Source organism: Hylobates moloch, unplaced genomic scaffold (genome assembly GCF_009828535.3).
Source record: "Hylobates moloch isolate HMO894 unplaced genomic scaffold, HMol_V3 SCAFFOLD_13, whole genome shotgun sequence".
In the NCBI taxonomy this organism is placed as follows: domain Eukaryota; kingdom Metazoa; phylum Chordata; class Mammalia; order Primates; family Hylobatidae; genus Hylobates; species Hylobates moloch.
The window spans coordinates 17,270,546-17,294,348 of NW_026652288.1; the positions used below are offsets into that span (position 1 = coordinate 17,270,546).

Consider the following 23,803-nt stretch of genomic DNA (forward strand, 5'->3'; position numbering starts at 1 on the left):
AACTGTGCTACCTTGCTAGAATTTTTAAGTTAAAAAAAAAAAGACTCAATAAATGTTAGCTGAATAAATGATAAAAATGTGGAAAGGAAGAGAATAGTGCAATATCTGATAAAAATGGGGCCAGGTGCAAAAATTTAATATGAGTCCTCAGGATTTAATATGAAATATTTATTTTATTATATAAACCTAAACTTTTATTAACAAATAGTAATTTTGCTAAAAAAAAAAAAAAAAAATTGCGGCTGGGCACGGTGGCTCACTCCTGTAATCTCAGCACTTTGGGAGGCTGAGGCGGGCAGATCACTTGAGGTCAGGAGTTCGAGACCAGCCTGATCAACATGGCGAAATCTTGTCTCTACCAAAAAGAGCAGAAATTAGCCGGGTGTGGTGGCATGTGCCTGTAGTCCCAGCTTCTCAGGAGGCTGAGGCAGGAAAATAGCTTGAACCCAGGAGGCAGAGGTTGCAGTGAGCCAAGATTGCACCGCTGCACTCCAGCCTGATCAACAGAGAGACCCTGTCTCAAAAAAAAAAAAAAAAAATTAAAATTAAAAAAATAAATTGCCAGACTGGGTGCGGTGGCTTACCCCTGTAATCTCAGCACTTTAGGAGGTGGAGGTGGGTAGATCACTTGAAGCCAGGAGTTTGAGACCAGCCTGGTCAATATGGTGAAACCCTGTCTCCACAAACATTAGTTGGGCATGGTGGCGCTTGCCTGTACTCCCAGCTACTCAGGTGGCTGAGGCACAGGAATCACTTGAACACTGAGGCAGAGGATGCAGTGAGCCAAGATCTTGCCACTGCACTCTAGCCTGGGTGACAGAGTGAGACCCTGTCTCAAAAACAAAAAACAAACAAACAAACAAACAAAAATTGTCAAGTAAACAAACTTCGGAAACTACAGCCTAAACCAAAAATGAAAACCAACAAAATAAGCAAGACAATATTGTTATTATACAATTTTTCTGAACATATAGAATAAATTAAAGCAATCAATGTAACTTTAATAAAACTAATAAATTTTACAACTTCGTTTTTACTGGGTAAAACTAATTCCTATACATTTTCATATAGTGTTCCTCCTTAGTTTTTTTTACTGAGTTTTTACATAGAGAACATGTTACCTAATGAAAAATACATTAAGCCTGAGCTGAGTATGTGAGTTGTTTGTGTGGGATGAATACATCATTCCCAACAGCCTATCTAAAATAGCATACTCGTCACTCTCTTGCCCCACACTATGCTTTATTTGTCTCCACAGCACTGATCACCACCTAACCTAGTATTCATTTATAGTCTATCTTCCCCTTAATTTAAGATCCAGTAGAGCAATTTTGTATATTAATACTTTGTTTCCTTATGTGTCTTGTGCCTTGATTAGTGCCTGGAATATTAGATACCCATTAAGTATTTGTTGTTTGAAAGAACAAATAAAAGAATAAAATTTTAAAGAGCATACTTCAGAAGATTACATTAAAATGTGACAGCATTTTAACAATTCAAAAATTCACAGGTAATTTTTTTTTATGAACCACCCTGGTAATCATTCTAAGGGCTTGCTTACACATTATGTGTACTTTTATAACTGAAAACTGCATTGAGATAATAAACAAAAGCAAGTGCCAGAACACCAAGGTGCTAGTCATTCAACTTTTTCTATTGTTAATTGGTGTTTTACTAAACTTTCCAACATCTATTTTGGTTATTTTCCTTTATTCTGCTCTCATAATCACATAAAAATGACTAGAAGAAATCTATTTCAACAAAACCCTCATTTCTCCTACACATATAAGTCATTTATGATTTTTTTTTTTTTGCTCAGTTTTCTTAGATATTTATTTTACTTAAGTCCTAAGTTCTTCTACTGAAGATCTTCTAAGTCATTAATTCAGGCCCAAACCATCAATTCATCAACTGAATGAATTCAGTTAAGAAATCATGGGGTTGTTTTCTGATACCAAAATTTCGTTTTGCATGCTCATGAATCTCTTACTAGTTTTTCGTTTAACTTCTCAATTTGTCTCTTCTAGTAGCTGTATTTTCCTAGGCATGTGCTCTAATCATGTGAATTGATCTTCTTTCTAGAACTGTGCAACTCAAAGTACCAATCAGGGACATTATAAGGAGCTTGAGCCAGAATGTAAACTAGCCTGCTGTATCCTCTCTGAGACAAATCAGCAAAACTAAACGGTGAGCACAGTGATGTAGCTGATTTACATTCTGAGTCAAGCTCCTATCTCCTTGAGGACAAGTAACAAATAGTGTACAAATGATCCAGTTGAGGGAATACGTTCTGGATTATCAGTCCTGAATGCTGTTGTTAAAGTGATGATGCAAGATAACTGTCAACCTCGAATTCTATGACTAGCTAAGTGATGTTTTAAGACCAAGCACTGAGATAGATTACTCACGTCCTCACTGAAACAACCATTAAAACAGTAATATGAAAAGAGTAATATGAAAGAACCCCAAAGGAAGCAGTGGGAATAATACAGTAAAGCTAAACTTGACTCTAACCTTATTTCAGAATCCACATCTCTGCTTAGGAACTTAGGTCTTGTGTTTTCAGATGAATAATAACGTCCTGCAAAAACTTGATCACCATCAGCAGTAAAAGCTTCTCTACAATTTTTGGGTGGCTTTTGGGACTGCATTACTGCACGAGCTACAGAATTATTCTAAAAGAATAGAAGAAAATAAATTTTTTAAGACGATGTGAAAATTTTTCTGATGTACAGAATTTCAAAATGTTACTCGCCCTTATTATTTTAATATGATTCAAGTATTCTTTTTAAAACATTCAAATAATTTCATAAAGTTAAATTTTTAAAAACTTTCAAGGTTAGAAGAATTAAAACTATTTAAAAAGTCTTAAAACAGGTTAGTAAACAATGCTTCATGACAAATTGGTGTATATTTATTTTTAAATTCGAATACTGCTATCTATTTAAAAGTTAAAACTATTCTAAGTGCTTTTTAATGTGAAAATATAGACTTTAGACCAGTTCATACTAATTATTTTTCTAAATGACTTTTACACCCTAGAAAAGATATGAATGAATAGCAAATTCTAATAAAAGATTAATATACTGAAATATGTAGGGAAAGTCTGGAAATATTTAAGTCCTGGAGGAAGTAAAAGAAGATTAGGTTAATTAAGGCCTAATCAACCTCTCTGGGGACAGACCTTTACAACAAGCCTTCATTATTTTTTTTCAAGTACCATTCTAAAATATGAGTAGAACCCACAAATAATTACAATATGAACATATGTATATGTATATATTATATACATACACACACATTTGAGTTATCTAGACCCTTCTTAGCGTCTATTAATGAGAAAAAAAGACTTTTGTCTTCATTACAGATTTGTTTTAAATAACAAGACAATATAAATCACCTTGTCCCTTCTCAGCAAATTTATGTGAACAGAGGAAACAAAATATGGTGATCTAACAAGCACATAAAAATACCTACACAGATAAACAGTAAATATTGATTTATCTAACAGAGTACAAAGTTATATGAAAAAGAAGTCATAAGATATCAAGCAAAATACTTCATTTAAGTAGAATAATATATGTGTCTGTAAGGGCAAATAAAAAATAAATTTGGCAGCCAAACAAAAATGAACAAAAAAATTTTATAGCACCATGCACCAAAAGAATATGCATTTGTGAAATGATTTTATAAAGAACAGCTGAAAGTTACAAAGTTCCATGGGCAGAAAACATACAAATCAACCAGTTTCTATATTATCCTATAGATTTTCCTATCAGGTAAAAGTACAATAGTGAAACACATCAACAACTCTATGATAAAAGGGGAATAGGAATTTATATAATCATCTTCAGTTTTAAAAATTTAACAATAACATAAAATACAGCAAAGATCTGGAGGTCGTACTTTGATTAGTAGCACTGTCTCTATGCCTCTCATGTCAATTAGGCTATTTGCCACAACCGCATTATCTATTTCTAAAGCTGTCAGAACTGTTGGAAACTCTGGATGATAAGCAGCTCTAGGAGACAAAAATACAGAAGGATTAACTTAGCAAATTTTAATTATAAATATATACATATGAAAATTGTGTATATATATATAAAATAGAGTATATATATTTCCATATATATTTGTAATGGGGAAATTATAAATAACAAGACAATATCAAATATCTGGTAACATTTGAAAACACAGCTGTATAGGTTTATTTATTTAGCATTTATATAATACTATGTGCTAGGCACTGTTATAAGCATGTTACAGATATTAGCTCAATCCTCATAACAACCACATAAAGATAAATAGTATTATTCGCTCCACATTTTTTTCAGATGAGGATGCTTCCGAGAGTTGAGTATGTTCCCCAACGTCACGAAGCTAGTTATGTAACTGGGCTAGGATTTAAACCAGGCAGCTCAGCTCTAGAGTCCAGATTCTTAATCAATATGCCCTGCTGCCTACTATAATTAATAATTACAATTTCCTTAAATCTCATAGTTATCATACATAAGTCAATTATTTAAAATTCATTATAAATAGCTAAACAATCTTTTCTCTGATATGAGAAAAGAAAAACTGAAGCAAAGTTTATTACCAACACAGAGGAAATATGAAAGAAAAGATATTCTTATGAATTATAATTTGGGCTCATGAAAGAGACAATCTTTCAACTAAAATGTAAACATGTGAGCTACTAATAGCACTGAAAAATGAACATACTAAGAATAGGAGGTACAGGAGCAATGAATGGCTGAGGAGGAGGAGATGGTGGTAGCATTCTTAGTGCTTTCCTAGTCCTAGAATTCCAAAACAAAGTATCTTTGCATGCATGTTTTATACCTATTCATCCACTAATTCAACAGATATTTAGTGAGCACCTACTCTGTGCCAGGTGCTGTTCCAGAGGATAAAGGGAGCAGTATACAAAACAGACTACACGCTGTTCATGGAGCTTACATTTTTTTGAAGGAAGACACAGAATAAAGAAACAGAAGGGAAAGGCAGCTTATGGTGCTTTTTTACACACACAAAAAAGACTAGAAAAAGCCTCACTAAGGTAACACTGGGCAGATACCTGAGGAAATGATATAGTCACATAAGTAACCTTAGAAGACCATTTCAGACAGATGGAAGGGCAATCACGAAGACTCTAAAAGGTGTGCCAGAGAAGCAAGGAGACAGATGGCCACAGTGGGCAGATCAGGGAGGGAAGTGCTTCTAGAGACAGGATAAGAAAGATGGTGAGAGGACAGATCATCCAGGCCTAGAGGTCACAGTCAGGGCTGTGATAAGGAAAACAGCAAAGTTTAGAGTCCTTTGAGCAGAGGCACAACATGCCCTGACTTTACGTTGGCTGCTGTACTGAGACTGTGGTGCCAAGTAACCAGAAGCAGGGAGATCAGCCTGTGCAATCCTCGAGGGAAACACGATGATGGCGTGAGCCAGTGCAGTCACCACACAAGTGGTCAGATCTGGGATATATTTCTAAAGTACAGCCAGTAGGATGTAGGGTAGCAGAAAGGAGTCAAGAATGACCCTGCAATAGAGAAATGAAGATGGAGAAGATTACTGAAAGTGCAGGTTTTGGGGTGGAAATCAGGAGTATGGCTTTCAGACGTGGTAAGTTTGAAATGCTTATTGGGCATCTAAGTGAAAAATATATATTAAGTATATTATATTCTAGAGTTCAGAAGAAAAAGGCAACCTACAAACATAGTTTCACAGTCATCAATGTATGATCTGTAAAGCCATGAAATCAGATGAGTTCACCTAGGGAGAAGTGCACACCAAGAAGAGTTCTGGAGCACTGGTACGGTCAGCAGTGAGGAGGAAGCAGCAAAAGACACCAAAAACGAACACCTAGAGAATTAAGAAAATGAGAAAAGTGAGGTCCTTGGTGCCAAGTGAAAAAGTGTTTCAGGAAGAATGAAAGGATCAAGGGCAAATACTGCCAGTAAGTAAAATTAGTGAATAGTAATGACTTTGAGTTAATTGAATTAAGCAAAGTGAGGCTTGCTGATGCCTTGATGAGAGCTGTTTTGGTATGTGGTGAAATTATAAAGTATGACTGGAGAAGGTTCAAGAAAGAAAGTAGAGAGAAATTAGAGACATAGACAACTCCTTTGAGTTTTTCCTGAAAAGGGAAGCAGAGAAAAGAGACAGTAGCAGGTAAATGGCTTTTTAGGACAGAGTTCGGGTGGAAAAAAAACAAGGATAAGAAAGAATAGGGTGTGGGTGCTCTAGAAATGTCAGGCAGTCAATGGAACAAAGTAGGGAACAAGGAGATAAAGAAAAGGAGTAGGAGTCCAAGAGGGCAGGATGTGGCAGGCAGTTCTGGTGAAATGCAGACTCTCGCCAGCCTGTTGAGAGCACAGGTTTTGACACTAGGAAGGAGTCACCATTTTGGGGCAGCCAAAGGCCATCATTACATGAAGCTGTTAGTACCAGTTTCCTCTAAAGCACCAAGTCACAACTACCTCTTCCTTTTGCTATTCGTCCTTGGTATTTACTTCATACTGGCTTATATTACAATTAATAGTATGTTGAGGGAGGATACAAAATCAGTCTAGCAGAGCCAAAAGTAGAAAGGAATATTAGTAATGAGATGTTGGTGACAGGGGACAAGGAGAAGATAATAGGACATAGGTTCACAAACAGTGTTAAGCAGAAAGTCTAAACAAAACATACTGACAAAGGAAAAAGTGCACAGAAAATCTAGTCAAGTATAATAGGCCTCACTGGCAAGCGGAGTTACAGGACAAAATGATTTTTTTCATCCTAATTATACTTAAATCATTTGATAAAAAGATGTGATTTCTAAAGTCAAGTAAAAGGAAAAACACCACTAAGTTAAAATATAGGAAAAAAACATGATTAAATTTGGTGTATTTTTATTTTTTTGAGACAGGACCTCCCTCTGTCACCCGGAGTGCAGTGGCACGATCACAGCCCACTGCAGCCTTGACTTCCAGAGCTCCAGCGATCCTCCCACCTCAGGCTCCTGAGTAGCTGGGACCACAGGCACATAGCACCATGCTCAGTTTATTTTTGTATTTTGGGTAGAGACGGCGTTTCACCACATTACCCAGGCTGGTCTTAAATGCCTGAGCTCAAATGATCCACCCGATTCGGTCTCCCAAAGTGCTGGGATTACAGGTGTGAGCCACTGTGACTGGTCTAAATTTGGTGTATTTTTAATTTCTCCAAATATAAGAAGATATAAAGTGAGAAGTTATAACAGACTATGAAGAGAGCTGTGGGGAGCACCAGAAGAAAATGAAGAAAAGCCCACCAAATAGGCTGAGAAACAGAACTAAGAAAATGGTGTCATAGTAACAAAAGGAATATGAAGTTTGAAGGAAGGTGTATTTAATAGTATCTAATGCTTGAGAGAAGGTAAATATCAACTGGATTCGGCAACAAGGAAATAACTGGAGAATGTAATTAACATTTAGGGACCAAGAGTGGTAAGTCTATGAGTGAATGCAGTCTCCCCTAGGAGAGGTGTGTTTTTAAAAGAAGAAACACAAATCAGAGACCTACCTTGTTTAAAACGGAGAGAAAATTTAACAAGAAAGTTTAAGGCTCAGGAGAGGGCTGAGATAATATTTGTAAATGGTTAATGAGTCAGGCAAGAAAGTATGTGATTCAAGGCACAAGTAGATTAGCCTCAGACAGAATCTCTCTTGAGATGGGGGCAAGATGTACAAATGCAGGCATAATAGCAGGAGGAGTAGTTTAGTAGCTTCTACGTCCTCTGAAAAGAAGAAACAAGGCCATCTTTATAGGAAAGGAAAGCACATTTTCTGAATACTCCTTATGAGCTAGGCACCTTCCTAGGTACCGCTGTTAAGGTTATCTAGCATAAGCCTAAATGACTGAAATGAGTCCTATGTATCTGATGTATTATAATACCCTAATAATATTTTACAATTATTTTCCACATTAAAATATTATAGCCAGTTTTTAAATTTAGCATTTGAACCATAATTCATACTGAAAAAGTTCTTCAAACACAGAAAAAACTCACCCCTTCAAAATGTTTACAAGACAGGTAAAGTTAATAGAATGTTAGACATACTCAAGACTCTTGTCAATATCCTGTCCACACCCAAAAGGATTAGAATCTAGTTTCTTCCACAACACCAACAACTGTGTTTCAGCTACCTGCTCCTGAAGCCAAAACATGGACTTTGTCATCCCCTAGACCTGTTCCATTCAACTTGAATTTCTCACTCTTACCACAACCTCCTATCCTTCCAGACTTATCATGCGTTTAAGCATATTCTCTAACTTCATTGAGGTGGGTCTAAACACTTTCTTATAGGCCTCTCTTTCTTTAAACTAGTTTGTCAACAATACACTCAACTGCTTCCCTCTTCCCTTTCTGCAATACCTACCCACTCTAAAAAACTCTTAATATTTATCTAACAGTACAGACTCTCCCTCCACTCACATCTCTAAAGAAACATTATCAGTGAAAAATCCTGCAGCCACTAGGCTTTTGTATCTTAAGCAGACTTTGAGTCAGCTTCCTCTCTCATTCTCCTTGGCAGCCACTCTAAACCCTTAAAGAAGGTACATCCTAGCAACTCCTGAGGCCCTTGTTCTCAGCACATAAACTCACCTACTTCCAAGAAAACTGGCATTATGACACATACATTGGATCCTCTGTCACATGTGTTTCGTGGCTAAGTGATTAGAAGCACAGGCTGGGACACACAATGTGCCAGCAAGGTAGCGCCAGGCACTCTTCTTCAGAGTCCTTGTGGCAGTTCACAGAGCAGGCCCCACCAGAATGGCCAGGACTATTCTCTTTGGTCCTAAAATGACAGTTCAGATTCAAGGAGGACATTCCTCACAATTGATGGCATCCTTCAGCTAGTCACTCCAACCAGAAACCTAGGAGTCATCCTGATTTTTCCTTCTCTTGCATTCAATTAACAAATTTTATTGATTTTGCCCAAATCTCTGTGCTATCTGTTTCTTCCTATCAAAAATGCAAATGCTATTTTTTGCAGAATAACTCCCAATGTCATGCTTCCATGCATTTTGCACACAGAATTCTATTTGCCTACAAGGCAATTAACTTTTTCTATCACTTGACAAACTCGTCAGTTAAAAGACTGATGATTTCTCAACTCCTCTCTGAATTCTTCCTTGATCTACCTATTAACATGAGTTAATTACATACACTAATTTACCAAATATGAGAGACATAGCATTAGACTTAATTAAAAAGAAGGTTTATTTTAAGAAGTGGAGATGGGAGCGAAAAGAAATTTTAAAATGTAATCTGGGAATAGATATATACATTCATTTTTTTTTTTTTTTTTTTTTTGAGACACGGTCTCATTCTTCACCCAAGCTGGAGTGCAGTGGCATGACCTTGGCTCACTGTATCACTACAACCTCCACCTCCTAGGCTCAAGCGATTCTCCCACCTCAGCCTTCCAAGTAGCTGGGACCACAGGCACACATCACCAAGCCTGGCTATTTTTTTGTATTTTTGGTAGACAGGTCTCCCCAAGTTGCCCAGGCTCGTCTTGAACTCCTGAGCTCAAGCAATCTGCCCGCCTTGGCCTACCAAAGTGCTGGGATTACAGGCATGAGCCCCTGTGCCTGGCCTACATTCGTTTTTAAAGTGTTAGCCAGTAGTTAGCAAAGAAGCCAGTTTGGGCACTGAGCTCCCTTGAAAGGTCATCAAAGAACACAATTACTGCTCTTTATGGATTCTGTGAAACACCTTCAGAATTTAACTGTGTGTAATGGGCGCCAATGTTCTTCCTTAGGCCCTCCCTCTTAATTTGGTCATATCATTTTCCTCACTAGTGTAATTTCTAAGCCATACTACAGCTGTTTCCCTGTAATGTCTCCCACATATAAGAACTTCAATGTTAGGGAGTATTTATCTATGTTTCTCTAATGCCTAGAACTAATACCTAGACAGAAATTAAAGTGGCTTGATGAAATTTTACAAATCAGTGGTAAAGATATGATTAACATTAAAAGTGTTTTAACTCTTTCCAATCTTGCATATGATTAAGCAAAGCCAGAAACATATTCAATTACTAATGCCTTACCTGTGTCTTACATCATATATCTCATTCCGAAACTCAGAAACTATTATCGGCGGCCGTGAAGTCCCTGGTAAATAAAACCTTTTCATGAGGGCCTGGAGGACCCTTTCATCAGCATGATTATGGCAACAATAGGCCTGCAGAAGCCCTTTCAAGCAAGATTCAATAGCCAAAGCAAGTTCTGGGTCCCGAAGATGAATGCAAGCTCCTAAAAGTGAGAGAAAATTATAGAAGGGCTCATAAATACTTATTTTGAAATATTAACATCACTCCTCTTTAATTATAGCATATAAATGACATATCTTTATATAAAGCAGTTTAAATAACATTACAGACCATTTAATCGTAGTTTATAAATGATTTAACATACTTTTATATAAAGCAGTTTAAATGATATTTTAACTGAATGGGAAATCCCCTATACCCATAGGATACAATGGAGAAAATCCTCCAAATCCTGTGAAGAAAATTGTCCCACTCTAATGTAAATCAATGGTGGCTTTTCTATGTTCAGTTTATACTATTCTAGCCTTCCAATGGGGTTCTGAAAATCAAAGGATTTTCAAAGTCCTTAATGGGATGCGAAAAAAAAAAGCCTCATCCATTGAAATGGATCCTGGTATAAAGGTACATATCATTTAAAAGAGACATTACTACAATACTTAAATGCAATACTTTACTAACAAAATATATTTATAAGCATTTTCAGCTAATGATTTTCAGAATTAAAGATAACCCCCCAAGAAAATGTGACTAAAAAAAAATTTTTAAGTACCATGTATATGTAAGAGTAAAGTAACCACAGATTTTAGAGTTGGAAGAGAACTTAGAAATCATGCTGCCCAACCAAAATAGAAACTAAGAAAGAAGTCATTTTAAAAAGGTTACCAAAACTCAGGTAACTGCTCCTTCAACTATATCTTGATGTTACTGTTTTTTTTTTTTTCTGAATAATCAATTATATTACATTAGTTCATTTACTTATTCACTCATTTATTCAGAAAAACAAGAACCAAATTATCCAACTCTATAATTACTTTTCCTTTTCCAAAGTTCTCTTTCTTTCAGATATTTTATGCTTTAAAAATATAAAACGAAAGCTACAAAGCTTTATATAATTTCATCATTTTATTTTTTTAAATGAAATCATTTTATTTTGAAAACTTCAATCATTCTGAAAATAAAAACTTATTTCTAAAGTTTATTATAACCTCACTAAATTAAGACAAATACCTAAAGGGCCTACAGGTTTATAGGCAAAATGTCCGCGTCTATAAGCATCATCTATGGCTTCAAGAAGAGCTGGAACATTAGGGCCAAATCTTTTGAGTCGATCAGTTTTACTATCTTTCAATTCTTTCAGCTGCCTCTGATTGTAGCTCAGTGCATGCTTCACATCTGATTCTTCTCTCCTAAAAAACAAAAGCAGAAAAACAGAACATATATGTGATAGTTTTACAGAAACATTTAACCTTTGCCCATAACACCTACATCCCACCCAGTGAATGACCCAGCTAGCTACCCTAAAAACCAAAAGCAGAATTATTTATTTGAAAATAATTGTGTTACCAGAGAAAAACAGTCTGGAGTCCTCAAAACTTGGCATAAAAAAAGTAATGCAACAATGATGGGCTAGGAATCCCAGAAATTGTTCAACTCTACAACTATAAGAAAAGTCTTGAAAAGTGATTTTAAAAGATCCAGCTGGCTGTAGGTGCACTGCCTATGAGTTAGCCCTGCTCTGCAAAGTATTTAACACAAAAATAAAATCTTTTTAAAAAGATCCCTTATTATGTAGAAGAAACAACCATATTTGCTCTCTTCATATAGTAACAAAACTATTTGATGTAAAAGTAATTGAAAAAAATCATTCTAAGGCTGTTGCAACTTACTTAATTTTGCCATGTTCTTCTTTGTCCTTTTCTATGGCTTGCTGAAACTGTTCGATCTCTTGATTGACTGAATTTTCTTGATTTTGTAAGGCCTTTACTCTCTCTTTTAACCAAGATATTTTTTTTTGTCTTTCCAACCGTTCAGGTTCCAAAGATTGGTCAGTACTAACAGTAAATAACCCAAAGTGAAAAATGTTAGTTCAACGAACAGCCTAACATTTAAAGAACACAAACCGATGTAATAAAATTCCATTAAGAACAATACATAAAATATAATACTCCAATGCATCTACCTTACTTTATTACAAAATGAGATAGTCATGAAAATTTCAAAGTAACTATCCTACCTTTTTTTCAGCTCTTCAATTCGTTTACAAAGCTGCTCATCATCTTTCTTTAATGCTTTATATTCGTTTAAGGATCGGTTATATAAAACCTAACAAAATAAATTAGACACACTTTACTAAAATGAAAACACAAATATCCCATTCAAGTCCACTTTTGTCAAATCTTCAGAGGCTGAATATGTACAGGAATATATTTTTTAAATGAAGCACAAAATGGCCATTTGAAACCATTACATTTTTAAAAATCTCAAAGCATCACTATTTTCAACTCAGGTACAAAATCTCTACTTTAAAAAACAGAAGGCCGGGTGCTGTGGCTCACGCCTGTAATCCCATCACTTTGGGAGACCAAGGCGGGCGGATCACGAGGTCAGAAGGTCGAGACCATCCTGGCTAACACGGTGAAACCCCATCTCTACTGAAAATACAAAAAATTAGCCAGGCGTGGTGGCACGCCCCTATAGTCCCAGCTACTCAGGAGGCTGAGGCAGAAAAATCGCTTAAACCCAGGAGGCAGAGGTTGCAGTGAGCCAAGATTGTGCCACTGCACTCCAGCTTGGGCAACAAGGCGAGACTCTGTCTCAAAAAAATAATTAAAAAATAGAAGAGGTTGGGTGCAGAGGCTCACACCTGTAATCCCAGCACTTTGGGAGGCTGAGGCAGGTAAATCACTTGAGGCCAAGAGTTCAAGACCAGCCTGGACAATGTGGCGAAATCCTGTCTTTACAAGAAATACAAAAAAATTTAGCCAGCCGTGGTGACAGATATCTGTAGTCCCAGCTACTCAGGAGGCCGAGGTGGGAGGATAGCGTGTGCCCAGGAGATAAGAGGCTGCAGTGAGCCATGATGGCACCACAGCACTCCAGCCTGGGTGACAGAGCAAGACTATTTCAAAAAAAATAAAATATAATAAAAAAAGATAGAAGAACAGTCTTTATATTTGCTGTGTGGCTTTTAATATTCCAGTTTAGAAAATATCTCTCACCTCAGCTTCATTATAGGCCCTTTTCTTAGCAACAACATCTGCTTTCAATGCCATACATTCTGGTGCTCGTGCATTTGTCTCTTCACTAATCTTTTCTAGTTTGTCTTGAATATCCTTGTACTTTTGTTCTGCTTCATTAAGTCTGACCTTTAAGAAAATAACATTATTGAAGTATATTTTTTCTTCGATAGAGAGAATTTTTAAAAATAATTATCTATAGTTCATATACCAATAATAAATTTAACTTCACTCAAGACATTAGGCAAATAAACATAATAACATAACATTATATAAAATACTATAATATAATTTGATCTTAACCCACAGTTAGTTATCCAACAAATGTGTTATCCTCTGGGGATACAAAGACATGATAACAATTGTCCTCAGATAACATAAAAGAGAGATATATAATTTAGCAGAAAAACAGAACACAAACTGATGATACAGTCTGCATACAATACTACTAAAGTAGGGTACATTTATTTTTAATTGTGGTAGCACAGAGAAACAAACCAGAGGTTGGCCAGAAAAAGTCAGGAATGCCTTCAAAGAGGAAGCAGTATTTTGAGCTGAGATTTTAAAAATTAATCTAAGTGTACCAGGAAATAAGTTGAGGAAGGGTATTAGAGGCATATGAAAGAGCATGTACAAAGGTATTAATATTTTAGAAATTAAATATTGCTAAAGCTTAAATTGAAAAGATAATGGTAGGAGATGAGATGAAGGGGTAGAAGGGCCTTGCATTCTACAATGAACAGCTTACAACTTAATCTTCTAGACAACAGGAAGACAGCCTAAGTCTGTCTCTTATCTCCTAAGTCTGCATGTTAGATTACTGTGGAAGCACTTGGAACATAGGGTAGACAGAAAAATCAAAGAAAAGATTTCAGTAAGAAGTTAACATAATATTATGGAACAAAGACAATTAGGGACCAAAATGGGATGCCGACAATAGGGACTGATTAGAAGGAACAAATATGAGAACTATTTCAATCGGGGTAAGCAAACCTTTCGACAAGGAGCTAGATAGTGTACACTTTAGGCTTTGTGGGCCACATGGTCTCTCCTAAAACAATTCAACTCTGCCATTAAGACATGAAAGCACCCAAGGACAATGAGTAGAGGAATTGTTTTTTTAATAAAAATGAAAGCTGGATCCAAGTTTTATACAAACTAAACATAATTCATATTATTTTTCAGTTTTAAATTAACAAAAGTTTAAAGTCTGCTTTAGACACTGTTTCTTCAGAAACCTTCCATTTAATAGTCATTCTACAAGCAATAATCAAGCACACACAATGTGAAAGGCTTTAGGTAAGACAAGGTGGAAAGGATATAAAGATAAAATAAGATAGTCTTTACCCTCCAGAAATTTGCCAATTACTACATAGAGTATGCAAACGCTTAAACGGAGAAAAAGGCCTACAAAACTAAACATTACCTAGCCTTATGATCCTCCTTTCCCATTTAAAAAAGAGGTGAGCATCTGTTACTCAGACTGGATTCCATTTTAGACTGGGAAATGCTTGAGGAGGAAAGTATTTGAGGCCTTACCTGATGATAAGCTGAGAAATGAGGGTGAGAAGAGAAAAATACTTGGTGAAAATTTCAGAATATTCTTTCAGAAATGAAAATTTAAGGTGAGGTGGAAAGGGATGAAATTCCACTTAATGCCTGAAGAGGGAGTAAGAAACTTAGCCCAGAAATCACTAAGTGTCCTATCTTTACTACCTCTGATGAATTAATGTCATAACCCTTAAAAGAAAAAAAAGATCAATCTGCTTATCTTGGAGGCAGACAGGAAAAAGCAAGCTAGGAAAGATTACATTCTATACCACAGCCAAGCTTGGGGGCCAGAAAGAAATTTCCTAAGCCAAGTAGAGAAAATGCTAAGAGGTAAGTAAGCTACACTGACACATTGAGTACGTTTGTGGGGGAAGGGGAGTAAAGAAAGAAAAAACTAAGAGTTCTACTTCTGGCATTACAGCATGAGGAGCCCCACAGTTCTGGCTGCTCAACCTTGTGAATATACTAAAACCCAGTGAATTATACACTTTAAATGGGTGAATTATGTGGTATATGAATGATATCTCAATAAAGCTATTCAAAAAAGAAACAGTGAGTATAAGGAGTAGATCTGCTGAATGTTAAAGGGTCCACGTGGAAAGCCCCAACAGAGAATGACTGCCTTTACTCAACACTCAACTTCTGTAACCACTAGGCCCATGTGGAAGACTTTTATGACTTTTTTGAATTTTAGATAGGGTAGTTTCTATCTGCACTCTTAGATGTCAGGCTGAAATTAACCTTAACAAACCTAACGATGAATCCTACTTGTCTTCCACCTATATGAAATCCTCTGACAGGCCATCTTGGTTCTGGACCATAAATCTCAGTTCCCTTAGCAATCTCTGGGCATTGTTTTCAGTTCTGAGTTCTCATACTTTCTGATACTTACCTTTAATGTGATTCTAATTTATATTATCCTAGCACCGTTTTATTTCTAAGGTCTTTTTGTTTCAACTCCTTAATGAACTGAAGAGTAAAAGCTTCATACTCTTCTTATATGTCTTGTCAGTAACAAAGTTCCACTGACAATATGCATGAGTTTAGAGCCCTAGCCTCAGACAGGCTTATCATAGATATTCTTTGCAAAAGAGAGTTACCACAACAGGCCTTGAAAACAAGCTTAGGTCTATTTCACCTAAGCAACAAATTCAAATATAGACAAATATACAGTCTGAAACTGCCAGTTTGGTGGGTCATAAATAGTCTAATATCTGTAATTTCATATGATTCAACCTATTAAATCTGCATTTAAAAAACTGTAATTACCTGCTGTTCTTCCATTTTCCTGTCAAGTCTAGCAGCACGATCTTCTCCAATTTTGATATTATCTCTGATAGCATTCAATTGCTTTTCAATTTCATTGACCTAAAAAAGAAATTATATAGCAAATTGATAAGATTAACACTAATAACCAAATACATTCTGCAGATCACATAGATACGTGAACAAGTAATTAAGTGATAATTACCACTGCCCAAGCCATTTCATGTTTCAAGGACTCTAAATTAGTCTTCATTGTACTTAAACCAGCAATACTTTGAAAACGTTCCTCTTTCTCTACACACTGGCGCTTTAGTTCAGTAAGCCGCTTAAAAAAAGAAAACAGAAAGGATGTATTTTTTATTAATGTTGAAAAAACATATTTTTGCAAATCTATTTCTTTTAAAAACAATGCCTAAACAAGTACTACATAAATATTTGTTTAAAAATAACTTCTATTTTTTTAAATTATTCTTGATTCTTTGGTATACTTTTAGTAAGTCCAATAATTTTGTGAATTTCTGCACTATAAAAATGGCCAAATACTCTTCAGATGAAGAGCAAAGGAATTAAAGGTTCAAGACTACACAAATATAGAGAAATCCCAAAACTCACTTTCCCATTTTCCCTCTTTATTCCCTATCTGATAGACATGATGGTCTGTTCTTCAAAGTATAGTCAGTAGGCATTCCAAAGAGAATGTAAGGATTAGAAGAAATTTATTTCTGAAAATCAAACAAGTTATAATTTTCTTAACTAAGTTCACTTTTTTTTTTTTTTTTTTTGAGACAGAGTCTCACTCTGTCACCAGGCTGGAGCGCAGTGGCACAATCTCGGCTCACTGCAACCTCCCCTCCCAGGTTCAAGCGATTCTCCTGCCTCAGCCCCCCAAGTAGCTGGGACTACAGGCATGCACCACCACGCCCAGCTAATTTTTGTATTTTTAGTAGAGACGGGGTTTCATCATGTTGGCCAGGAACGGAGTTCACTTTTAATAATTAATTAAAAATCACCAAATATCAAATACTGTGATATTCAAACAATTTCTGTAGCTTACAGACCTCATATTCTGTACACCTGGGTAGACAGCCTCTCCCCTTCATTCATGCTTACCATATTCAACTTGGGCCTGAATACTGTAGACCTTACTTTGTTTCCCTATCTAATGCACTTTCTCATTCTCCAAAATTCTTTCAATCTATTATCATTCTCTTCAAACCTTATATACACCCTGCCACCATATTCCCTCATTCATTCCCTCTCTCCAGCTTAGACAATTAGAAGCCATCAGACAGAAACTCCCTCAACAATCTTAACCACAAATCTAAAGCAGCCATCCCTTCCTTTTGCAACAAAAGAGAGGTGGCCTCATATTTAAGACCTAAACCATCCTCCAACTGTATCTTGGATTCTACCCCTTTTCTATCTTCTCAAAGGTCTAAATCCACTGATTTTTCCATCACATCTTTTCATCTTTGTTTCCACTTTACCCTCTTCATGACTCATGTTCATCACTACTTGCTCATCTTTCCAACTTATAAACAAAACCACCAATACTCATCCCTTGGCACCACCTCCTCCTCTAAAACTCTTCTTCTCTTTCTATCCAGGTTTCATGAAAATTGTCTCTGTCTCCTCCATCTCCTCACATCTTCCAGTTCCACAAATCTGGCTACTGTTTTCACTGCTACTGAAACCCACCTTGCCATAGTCATCTATGAAGATTATGTCATTAAATATAGTGAGTTTTGTCAATTCATGTAGTGTCAGACCACACGGTACATCTCACAGTCATGACTGGTTCCTTCTCAAAATCTCTCTGCCCTTGGCTTCTCATGGCTTCCATGAGAAATTCTCATGGTTCAGGCCTGGGCCCACTTTTCCCCTATCTCAGCAATCTAAATTATTCTTTTGGCTTATATACTAATAGCACATTGACAACTCCCAAATTTTTATTGAGGCCAGACTTGACTTCTGTATTCTTAATTTACATATCCACCTTCCCACTTCACATTTCCACTTGGATGCTTTTATTATAAGCACCTCAAAATTAATGTGTTCAAAATACAATTCGGCTTTCTTAAGAAAAAAAAAAAAAAGAAAAACTGGCTTTTCTTCCCAAACTTCCTATCTCAATAAACTTACTCTGCTACTAAAGTAATTAATTTGGAGGTCATTCAGTCATCTTTGATGCCTCTGTCTTAACTTTACTTCTCCATGTCCACTACAACATCTGCCTAGATCATTTCAAAGTTCTCTCTCTTACTACTACCAATATCCTTAACTTAAGCCATCATCATCTCTTTGGACAATGATAATGCCTTCTTTATCGATCTTTCCACATCTCTTCTCTTCTTATAGCAGTTCATTCTCTTGTACAGCAGAGTAATCTACCGAAAACACACAATTAATGAAGTCATCCATTTTCATGTCTTCTACTGCCCCCTAAATTTTACGAGGTCCTCCACAACCTGGCCTCTCATCTCTCACACCTGTGTTTTTCACTCTAGCCAATCTGGAATTCTAGTTTTTTAAAAGCACACATGCTTTCTTGCCCCTGAGGCTTTAACCATGCTATTTCTTAGAACATCCTTCCTTGCCTTCACCATCCTTTGCCTGGTATTACTCATCCTTCAGTTTTCTTCTTAGGCATCACTTCCTTAATACTACCCCATCATGACTGTCCCTGACACTGCCAGTACCCTATTAAACGCTGTTGTCTAGTCTACATCTCTTTTAGTAGTCCTCACGATACTCAAATTATTTACCATCTATGTTTCCTGCTGAATAACTAGGTCTATGATCCCCAGACTCCTATTTATTTGTCACTATATGACCATGGCCAAAGCACGATGCTACAAGGCACATGGTAAGAACTTAGTATCGACTGAATGATTATTCTAGTTTCTAGCCTTTACATGCTATTTCTTAAAGATTTAATTATTAAAACCCGGAGTTTATTTTGAGAATATAGGAGAATTAAGAGAAAAGTTCTTATTGAGTGCATATTATGCATCAGGAATTCTCCTACATAATTTAGGGAAGTGCTCCTTATACTTCATAATTACAATATCTTTAATTGTTACTGGTATACTTAGTATACCATGGAGAAAATAAGTGTTTAATCCCAAGTGTCTGAAACAAATTTATTTCAAGTCCTGATTATATTAAAAATAATAAATGTAATATATAGTATGTACAGTTTGTTTGAATATACAAATATTTTCCTTCCCCAATAATAACACTCATATTCCAAAAAAGCGTGCTTTAGTATTTTTGTGGTTTATAGTAGCTCCTTAAACACCACCACATAACCCAGGTTTGAAAGGATAATGTGGGAAATAAAAATAAATATACTCATCCTTGATTTTTGAGTTTTCATTTAATGAACCACCTAACTATAGACCTAACTTAAAATACGCATTCCTCAAAAATGTGAAGTAAAAAGGTCAGCATAACATAATGAATTTGACTTTAATCATTAGTATAATCCTACCTCAAAAGGACAAGTTACAAAGTTGATGAAAACTCAACTGGTTATATAAAACTAACAAATGAACAAGATATGCAATTACATAAAATTGGTGGGACTTAATATACTGGATAAACAGCTATAATGTAAGCCTCAACATTTTGAGGTCTCTGATTATCACACAGAAAGTTGGATATTCAGGAATCTAAAGAAGAAAGTATAAGAACAAAATATAACAGATTTAAAAACAAATTGAAATAAGTCATGGCTGGCATGAGTGATTTAAAGTGCAAGCAAATTTGCACAGCTGCCAAGCCTGGTGAGTAAGGATGTCATAGCTGCTACTAACCTACCAGTTGCTTAAGGAATGTTAACATTTTACTAGAGTTATAATTACTATGATTTGTAGATTATGGTATATAATTATAAATGCATACTATGTTTAATAACAGCTTGAAGCTTGTGCTTATTATCCCAGCAGAAGAAATGTTGCAGTTTTTAAACTACTTAAACTACCATACCTTATTGTGGAACCCATTAGTCATATTATCAGAGGATAAGTATGTAAGATACTGCCCTGTTCTCTAGCTTATAATCTAATACAGAAAGTAAGACATGTACATACTCATTATTACAAAATAAAAAAGTAACAGCTAATTAATACCAGGAATATAAACACTACATTGCATATACTTCAGAGTGCTATAAAAATATTACTAGTTTTATATAAATATACAGACACATAGTTTTACAATATCATTTACTGTAAGTACTATAAGAATTTGGCTGATCTCAAAAAGATTTACGTTAACTGTTTACAAACCTCTTCTCCCTGATGTATCTGCTCCTTTGTTCTTTCTTTCGTTTCCATAATGTATGAATAATCTTCCTTCATCTGTTCAAGTTGTGTTGCTTTCATGAAGAACTATTATCAATAACAAAAAAACGCAATTAGGAGTTTGTAAACTTCCACAGAACTGTTAAAAAAGAAAAATTTAGTCTCAAAAAACTTGTAGATCAATGATGTAAAAAGACATTAAAAACATAAGCAATCACACAAACACAAAAGAATACATCATATTTCAGATTCAAATTGATTGAACCTACTATGCTCACATCCACATGTTCATTTGCAAAAGCTCTTAAAACCCCTTGAAAGAAAACACTGCGGGGTGTGATAAGCTCATTTTCACTAATTCCATTCTTTAAGCAAAAACAGCTGAAAAGACTGGCATCATTGGTCTTTGTACAGCTTAAATTTTTAGAATAATACCAAAACTCACTCAAAAGGCTACACAGAATATTTAGCAGTATAGTCAAGTATTCTGTTAGTTTTTAAAATTTTTAATAGTTTAAGATTTACAGGCACAGTGGCTCACACCGGTACTCCCAGCACTTTGGGAGGCCAAAGCGGGTGGATCACTTGAGCCCAGGATTTTGAGACCAGCCTGGTCAAACTGGTGAAACCCCATCTCTACTAAAAATACAAAAATTAGCTAGACATGGTGTCATATGCCTGTAACCTCAGCTCCTTGGGAGGCTGAGGCACGAAAATCACTTAAACCTGAAGGGTGGAGGTTGCAGTGAGCCGAGATTGCGCCACTGTACCCTATCCTGGAAGACAGAGCAAGGCTCTGTCTTAAAAAAAAAAAAAAAGATTTACAAGTTATTATGCATGTAGGAGCAACTGTTACCCTGTATTTCCTTAAAGATTAAGAATTAAAAGCCAAAAAGTAAAAACAAAGATTTAAAAAAATTATACTCCCATCTTACTTAACAATTTCCTAATCTAGGAAATTGAATTACTTTAAATACATGGCTTTAAGGAAAAAAAAACAACTCAGATTCCATTATGTGAGCAAGAATATTGTTTACAAAACGCCTAAAGGTACTCTTTTTAAATGGGTTTGTATTTACTTTGGTGCCACTTACTTTGTATTTGTCTCCTTCATTTTTGGACTGTAAGAACTGCTTGCTCATTTCTTGTGTTAAAACAGAAACTGGATTATCCACCTCAAACAAACAAAAATTCATTTTTGAATATTTTACTTTAATGCTTTAAAGATAGGTAAAAACTGAAACATACATTACAAGTGACCTATGGTGCCATCAGGAACGCCAAGCAATAGCCATAGGTTGTAACATTAGGATAAAAATACTAAAAAAAAGTTAGAAATGTACAATGCAGGAAAAGTAATTTAAAATTTCATTATACCAACATACATGGTATAGTTAACACTCAATATTCTACCAGTACATGAGGGCACAAGCATAAGAACCCTGTGAAAAAGTGTTTTTATTACAAAGTTTTTCACTTCTTACCTGCTGTATAGAATATCACCCTCATGCCACTGGTTAATCATGGGACAGCAGAATGGAAGAGTCCTAGCATGGTAAGGAGTCAGCCACCTCGGGTTCTTGTTTGAGTTCTGTTGCTAACTTCCTATGTAGCCTTAGACAAGTCAGTTACTCCAACTAAACACAGTCTAACTCAGTTATTTCTAATCAGAATCATGATAACAAGTATTGTTTATTTTTCTTACAGAAGTTCTTCATATTATTCCTTCATGAGGATATTGTAAAACAAATGAAAATAATGAAGTCATTTCTATCTTTTGGAAACTAGTCATTACTTGAATGAAACTACCTTTGCCTAACGTGACAGTTCTTACTGAGTGTCAACCTGATTGGACCGAAGGATGTAAAGTATTGATTCTGGGTGTGTTCCCGAGGGTATTGCCAAAAGAGACTAATATTTGAGTCAGTAGGCTGGGAAAGGCAGACCCATCCTTAATCTGGATGGGCACCATCTAATCGGCTGCCAGCGCGGTTGGAATATAAAGCAGGCAGAAAAACGTGAAAAGACTAGACTGGCCTAGCCTCCCAACCTACATCTTTCTCCAAAACTGTTTGCTTCCTGCTCTCAAACATTAGACTCCAAGCTCTTCAGTTTTGGGACTTGGACTGGCTTTCCTTGCTCCTCAGCTTGCAGACAGCCTATTGTGGGACCTTGTGATCGTGTGAGTTAATATTTAAAACTTCTCTTTATATATTATATATATATAAAATCTCCTATTAATTCTGTTCCTCTAGAGAATGCTGACTAATACACCTAACAAGTTAAGATATCAAAGTACAATTGGAAAAGTATAGAAAAAATACAACTTTTTTCAAAAAGATTCAGGGTCATTACTCAATTATTAACAAATAAGTTTACATGATAAACATTACTCAATTACTAACAAATCAGTTTACATGTTAAAAATAATCTTCATAAGGTTATTGTATAAATGAAAAAAACTTTAAACCCTTCATGTTTACCATCTACAAAATAAATATTGTGTAATTTGTTGGTATACCAATGGCTAAAACATTTCTCTTAAGTAAAATGTTGGGCCTCTCAAGATAATAAAAAACACTTATGTAGTTACAAACAAAACTTTACATGTGACATGTTTCTTATTATATAGACCAGTCTACATCTGCCACATATTTTTTCACAAAGCCCCCCTAGCTCTTCATTTCATACTGCATCTGACTTCTTAATAGACCTAATGCAGTAGTAGCTCTAATAACAAACATCTTAACATCAACTTTCAATTAAAAGCTTCACTAAAGTTTATACTCATTTCTCTATACCTTTTTGTTTTTGAAATGGAGTTCCTACTTGTCATACTCCTCTTGGGATTATTTAAGAATCTTGGTCAGGCACAGTGGTTCATACCTATAATCTCAGCACTTTGGGAGGCTGAGGCAGGTGGACTGCTTGAGCCCAGGAGTTCAAGACCAGCCTAGGCAACATGGTGAAACCCCGTCTCTACAAAAAGTACAAAAATTAGCTGGGTGTAGTGGTACTCGCCTGTAGTACCAGCTCTCAGGAGGCTGAGGTGGAGGATCACTTGAGCCTGAGAGGTGGAGGTTGCAGGGAGTTGTGATCATGCTGCTGCATTCCAGCCTGGGCGACAGAGTGAGACCCTGTCCCAAGGCTCATGCCAGCACTTGGGGAGGCCGAGGCCAAGGTGTGAGGATCGCTTGAGGCCAGGAGTTCAAGACTAGCCTGGGCAACATGGCAAAACCCAGTATCTAAAATCAAACCAAAAAAAAAGAATGTTGTAGCTTTATCTGTCAGAATCCTGAAAAAAGCAAAAAGCAAAAACTGGTAAACTTCAGCAAGAGGATAAGAAACGGAGGCA

At 35.9% G+C, this 23,803-nt stretch overlaps 1 protein-coding gene across 6 annotated transcripts in view; it reads right to left on the bottom strand.

Moving 5' to 3' along the window:
* The window catches only part of SMC6 (structural maintenance of chromosomes 6), a 158,544-nt gene that overhangs the window by 87,564 nt on the left and 47,177 nt on the right, over window positions 1-23,803 (bottom strand). For 5 of the 6 annotated variants that reach the window (XR_009209497.1, XM_058427001.1, XM_058427003.1 and 2 more), the window contains 11 exons: window positions 21,543-21,623; window positions 20,434-20,535; window positions 16,347-16,466; window positions 16,145-16,243; window positions 13,307-13,453; window positions 12,322-12,410; window positions 11,975-12,139; window positions 11,316-11,494; window positions 10,086-10,290; window positions 3,907-4,021; window positions 2,515-2,675 (listed from right to left, as the gene is read on the bottom strand). Coding sequence is in view for 5 of the 6 variants with exons in the window: in XM_058427001.1 (XP_058282984.1) it covers window positions 2,515-2,675; window positions 3,907-4,021; window positions 10,086-10,290; window positions 11,316-11,494; window positions 11,975-12,139; window positions 12,322-12,410; window positions 13,307-13,453; window positions 16,145-16,243; window positions 16,347-16,466; window positions 20,434-20,535; window positions 21,543-21,623 (1,463 nt within the window). In the remaining variant the exon portion in view is untranslated. Of the gene's footprint in view, window positions 1-2,514; window positions 2,676-3,906; window positions 4,022-10,085; window positions 10,291-11,315; window positions 11,495-11,974; window positions 12,140-12,321; window positions 12,411-13,306; window positions 13,454-16,144; window positions 16,244-16,346; window positions 16,467-20,433; window positions 20,536-21,542; window positions 21,624-23,249; window positions 23,270-23,803 lie in introns of those variants that run through there. The other variant, XM_032172283.2, reaches the window with a different exon arrangement.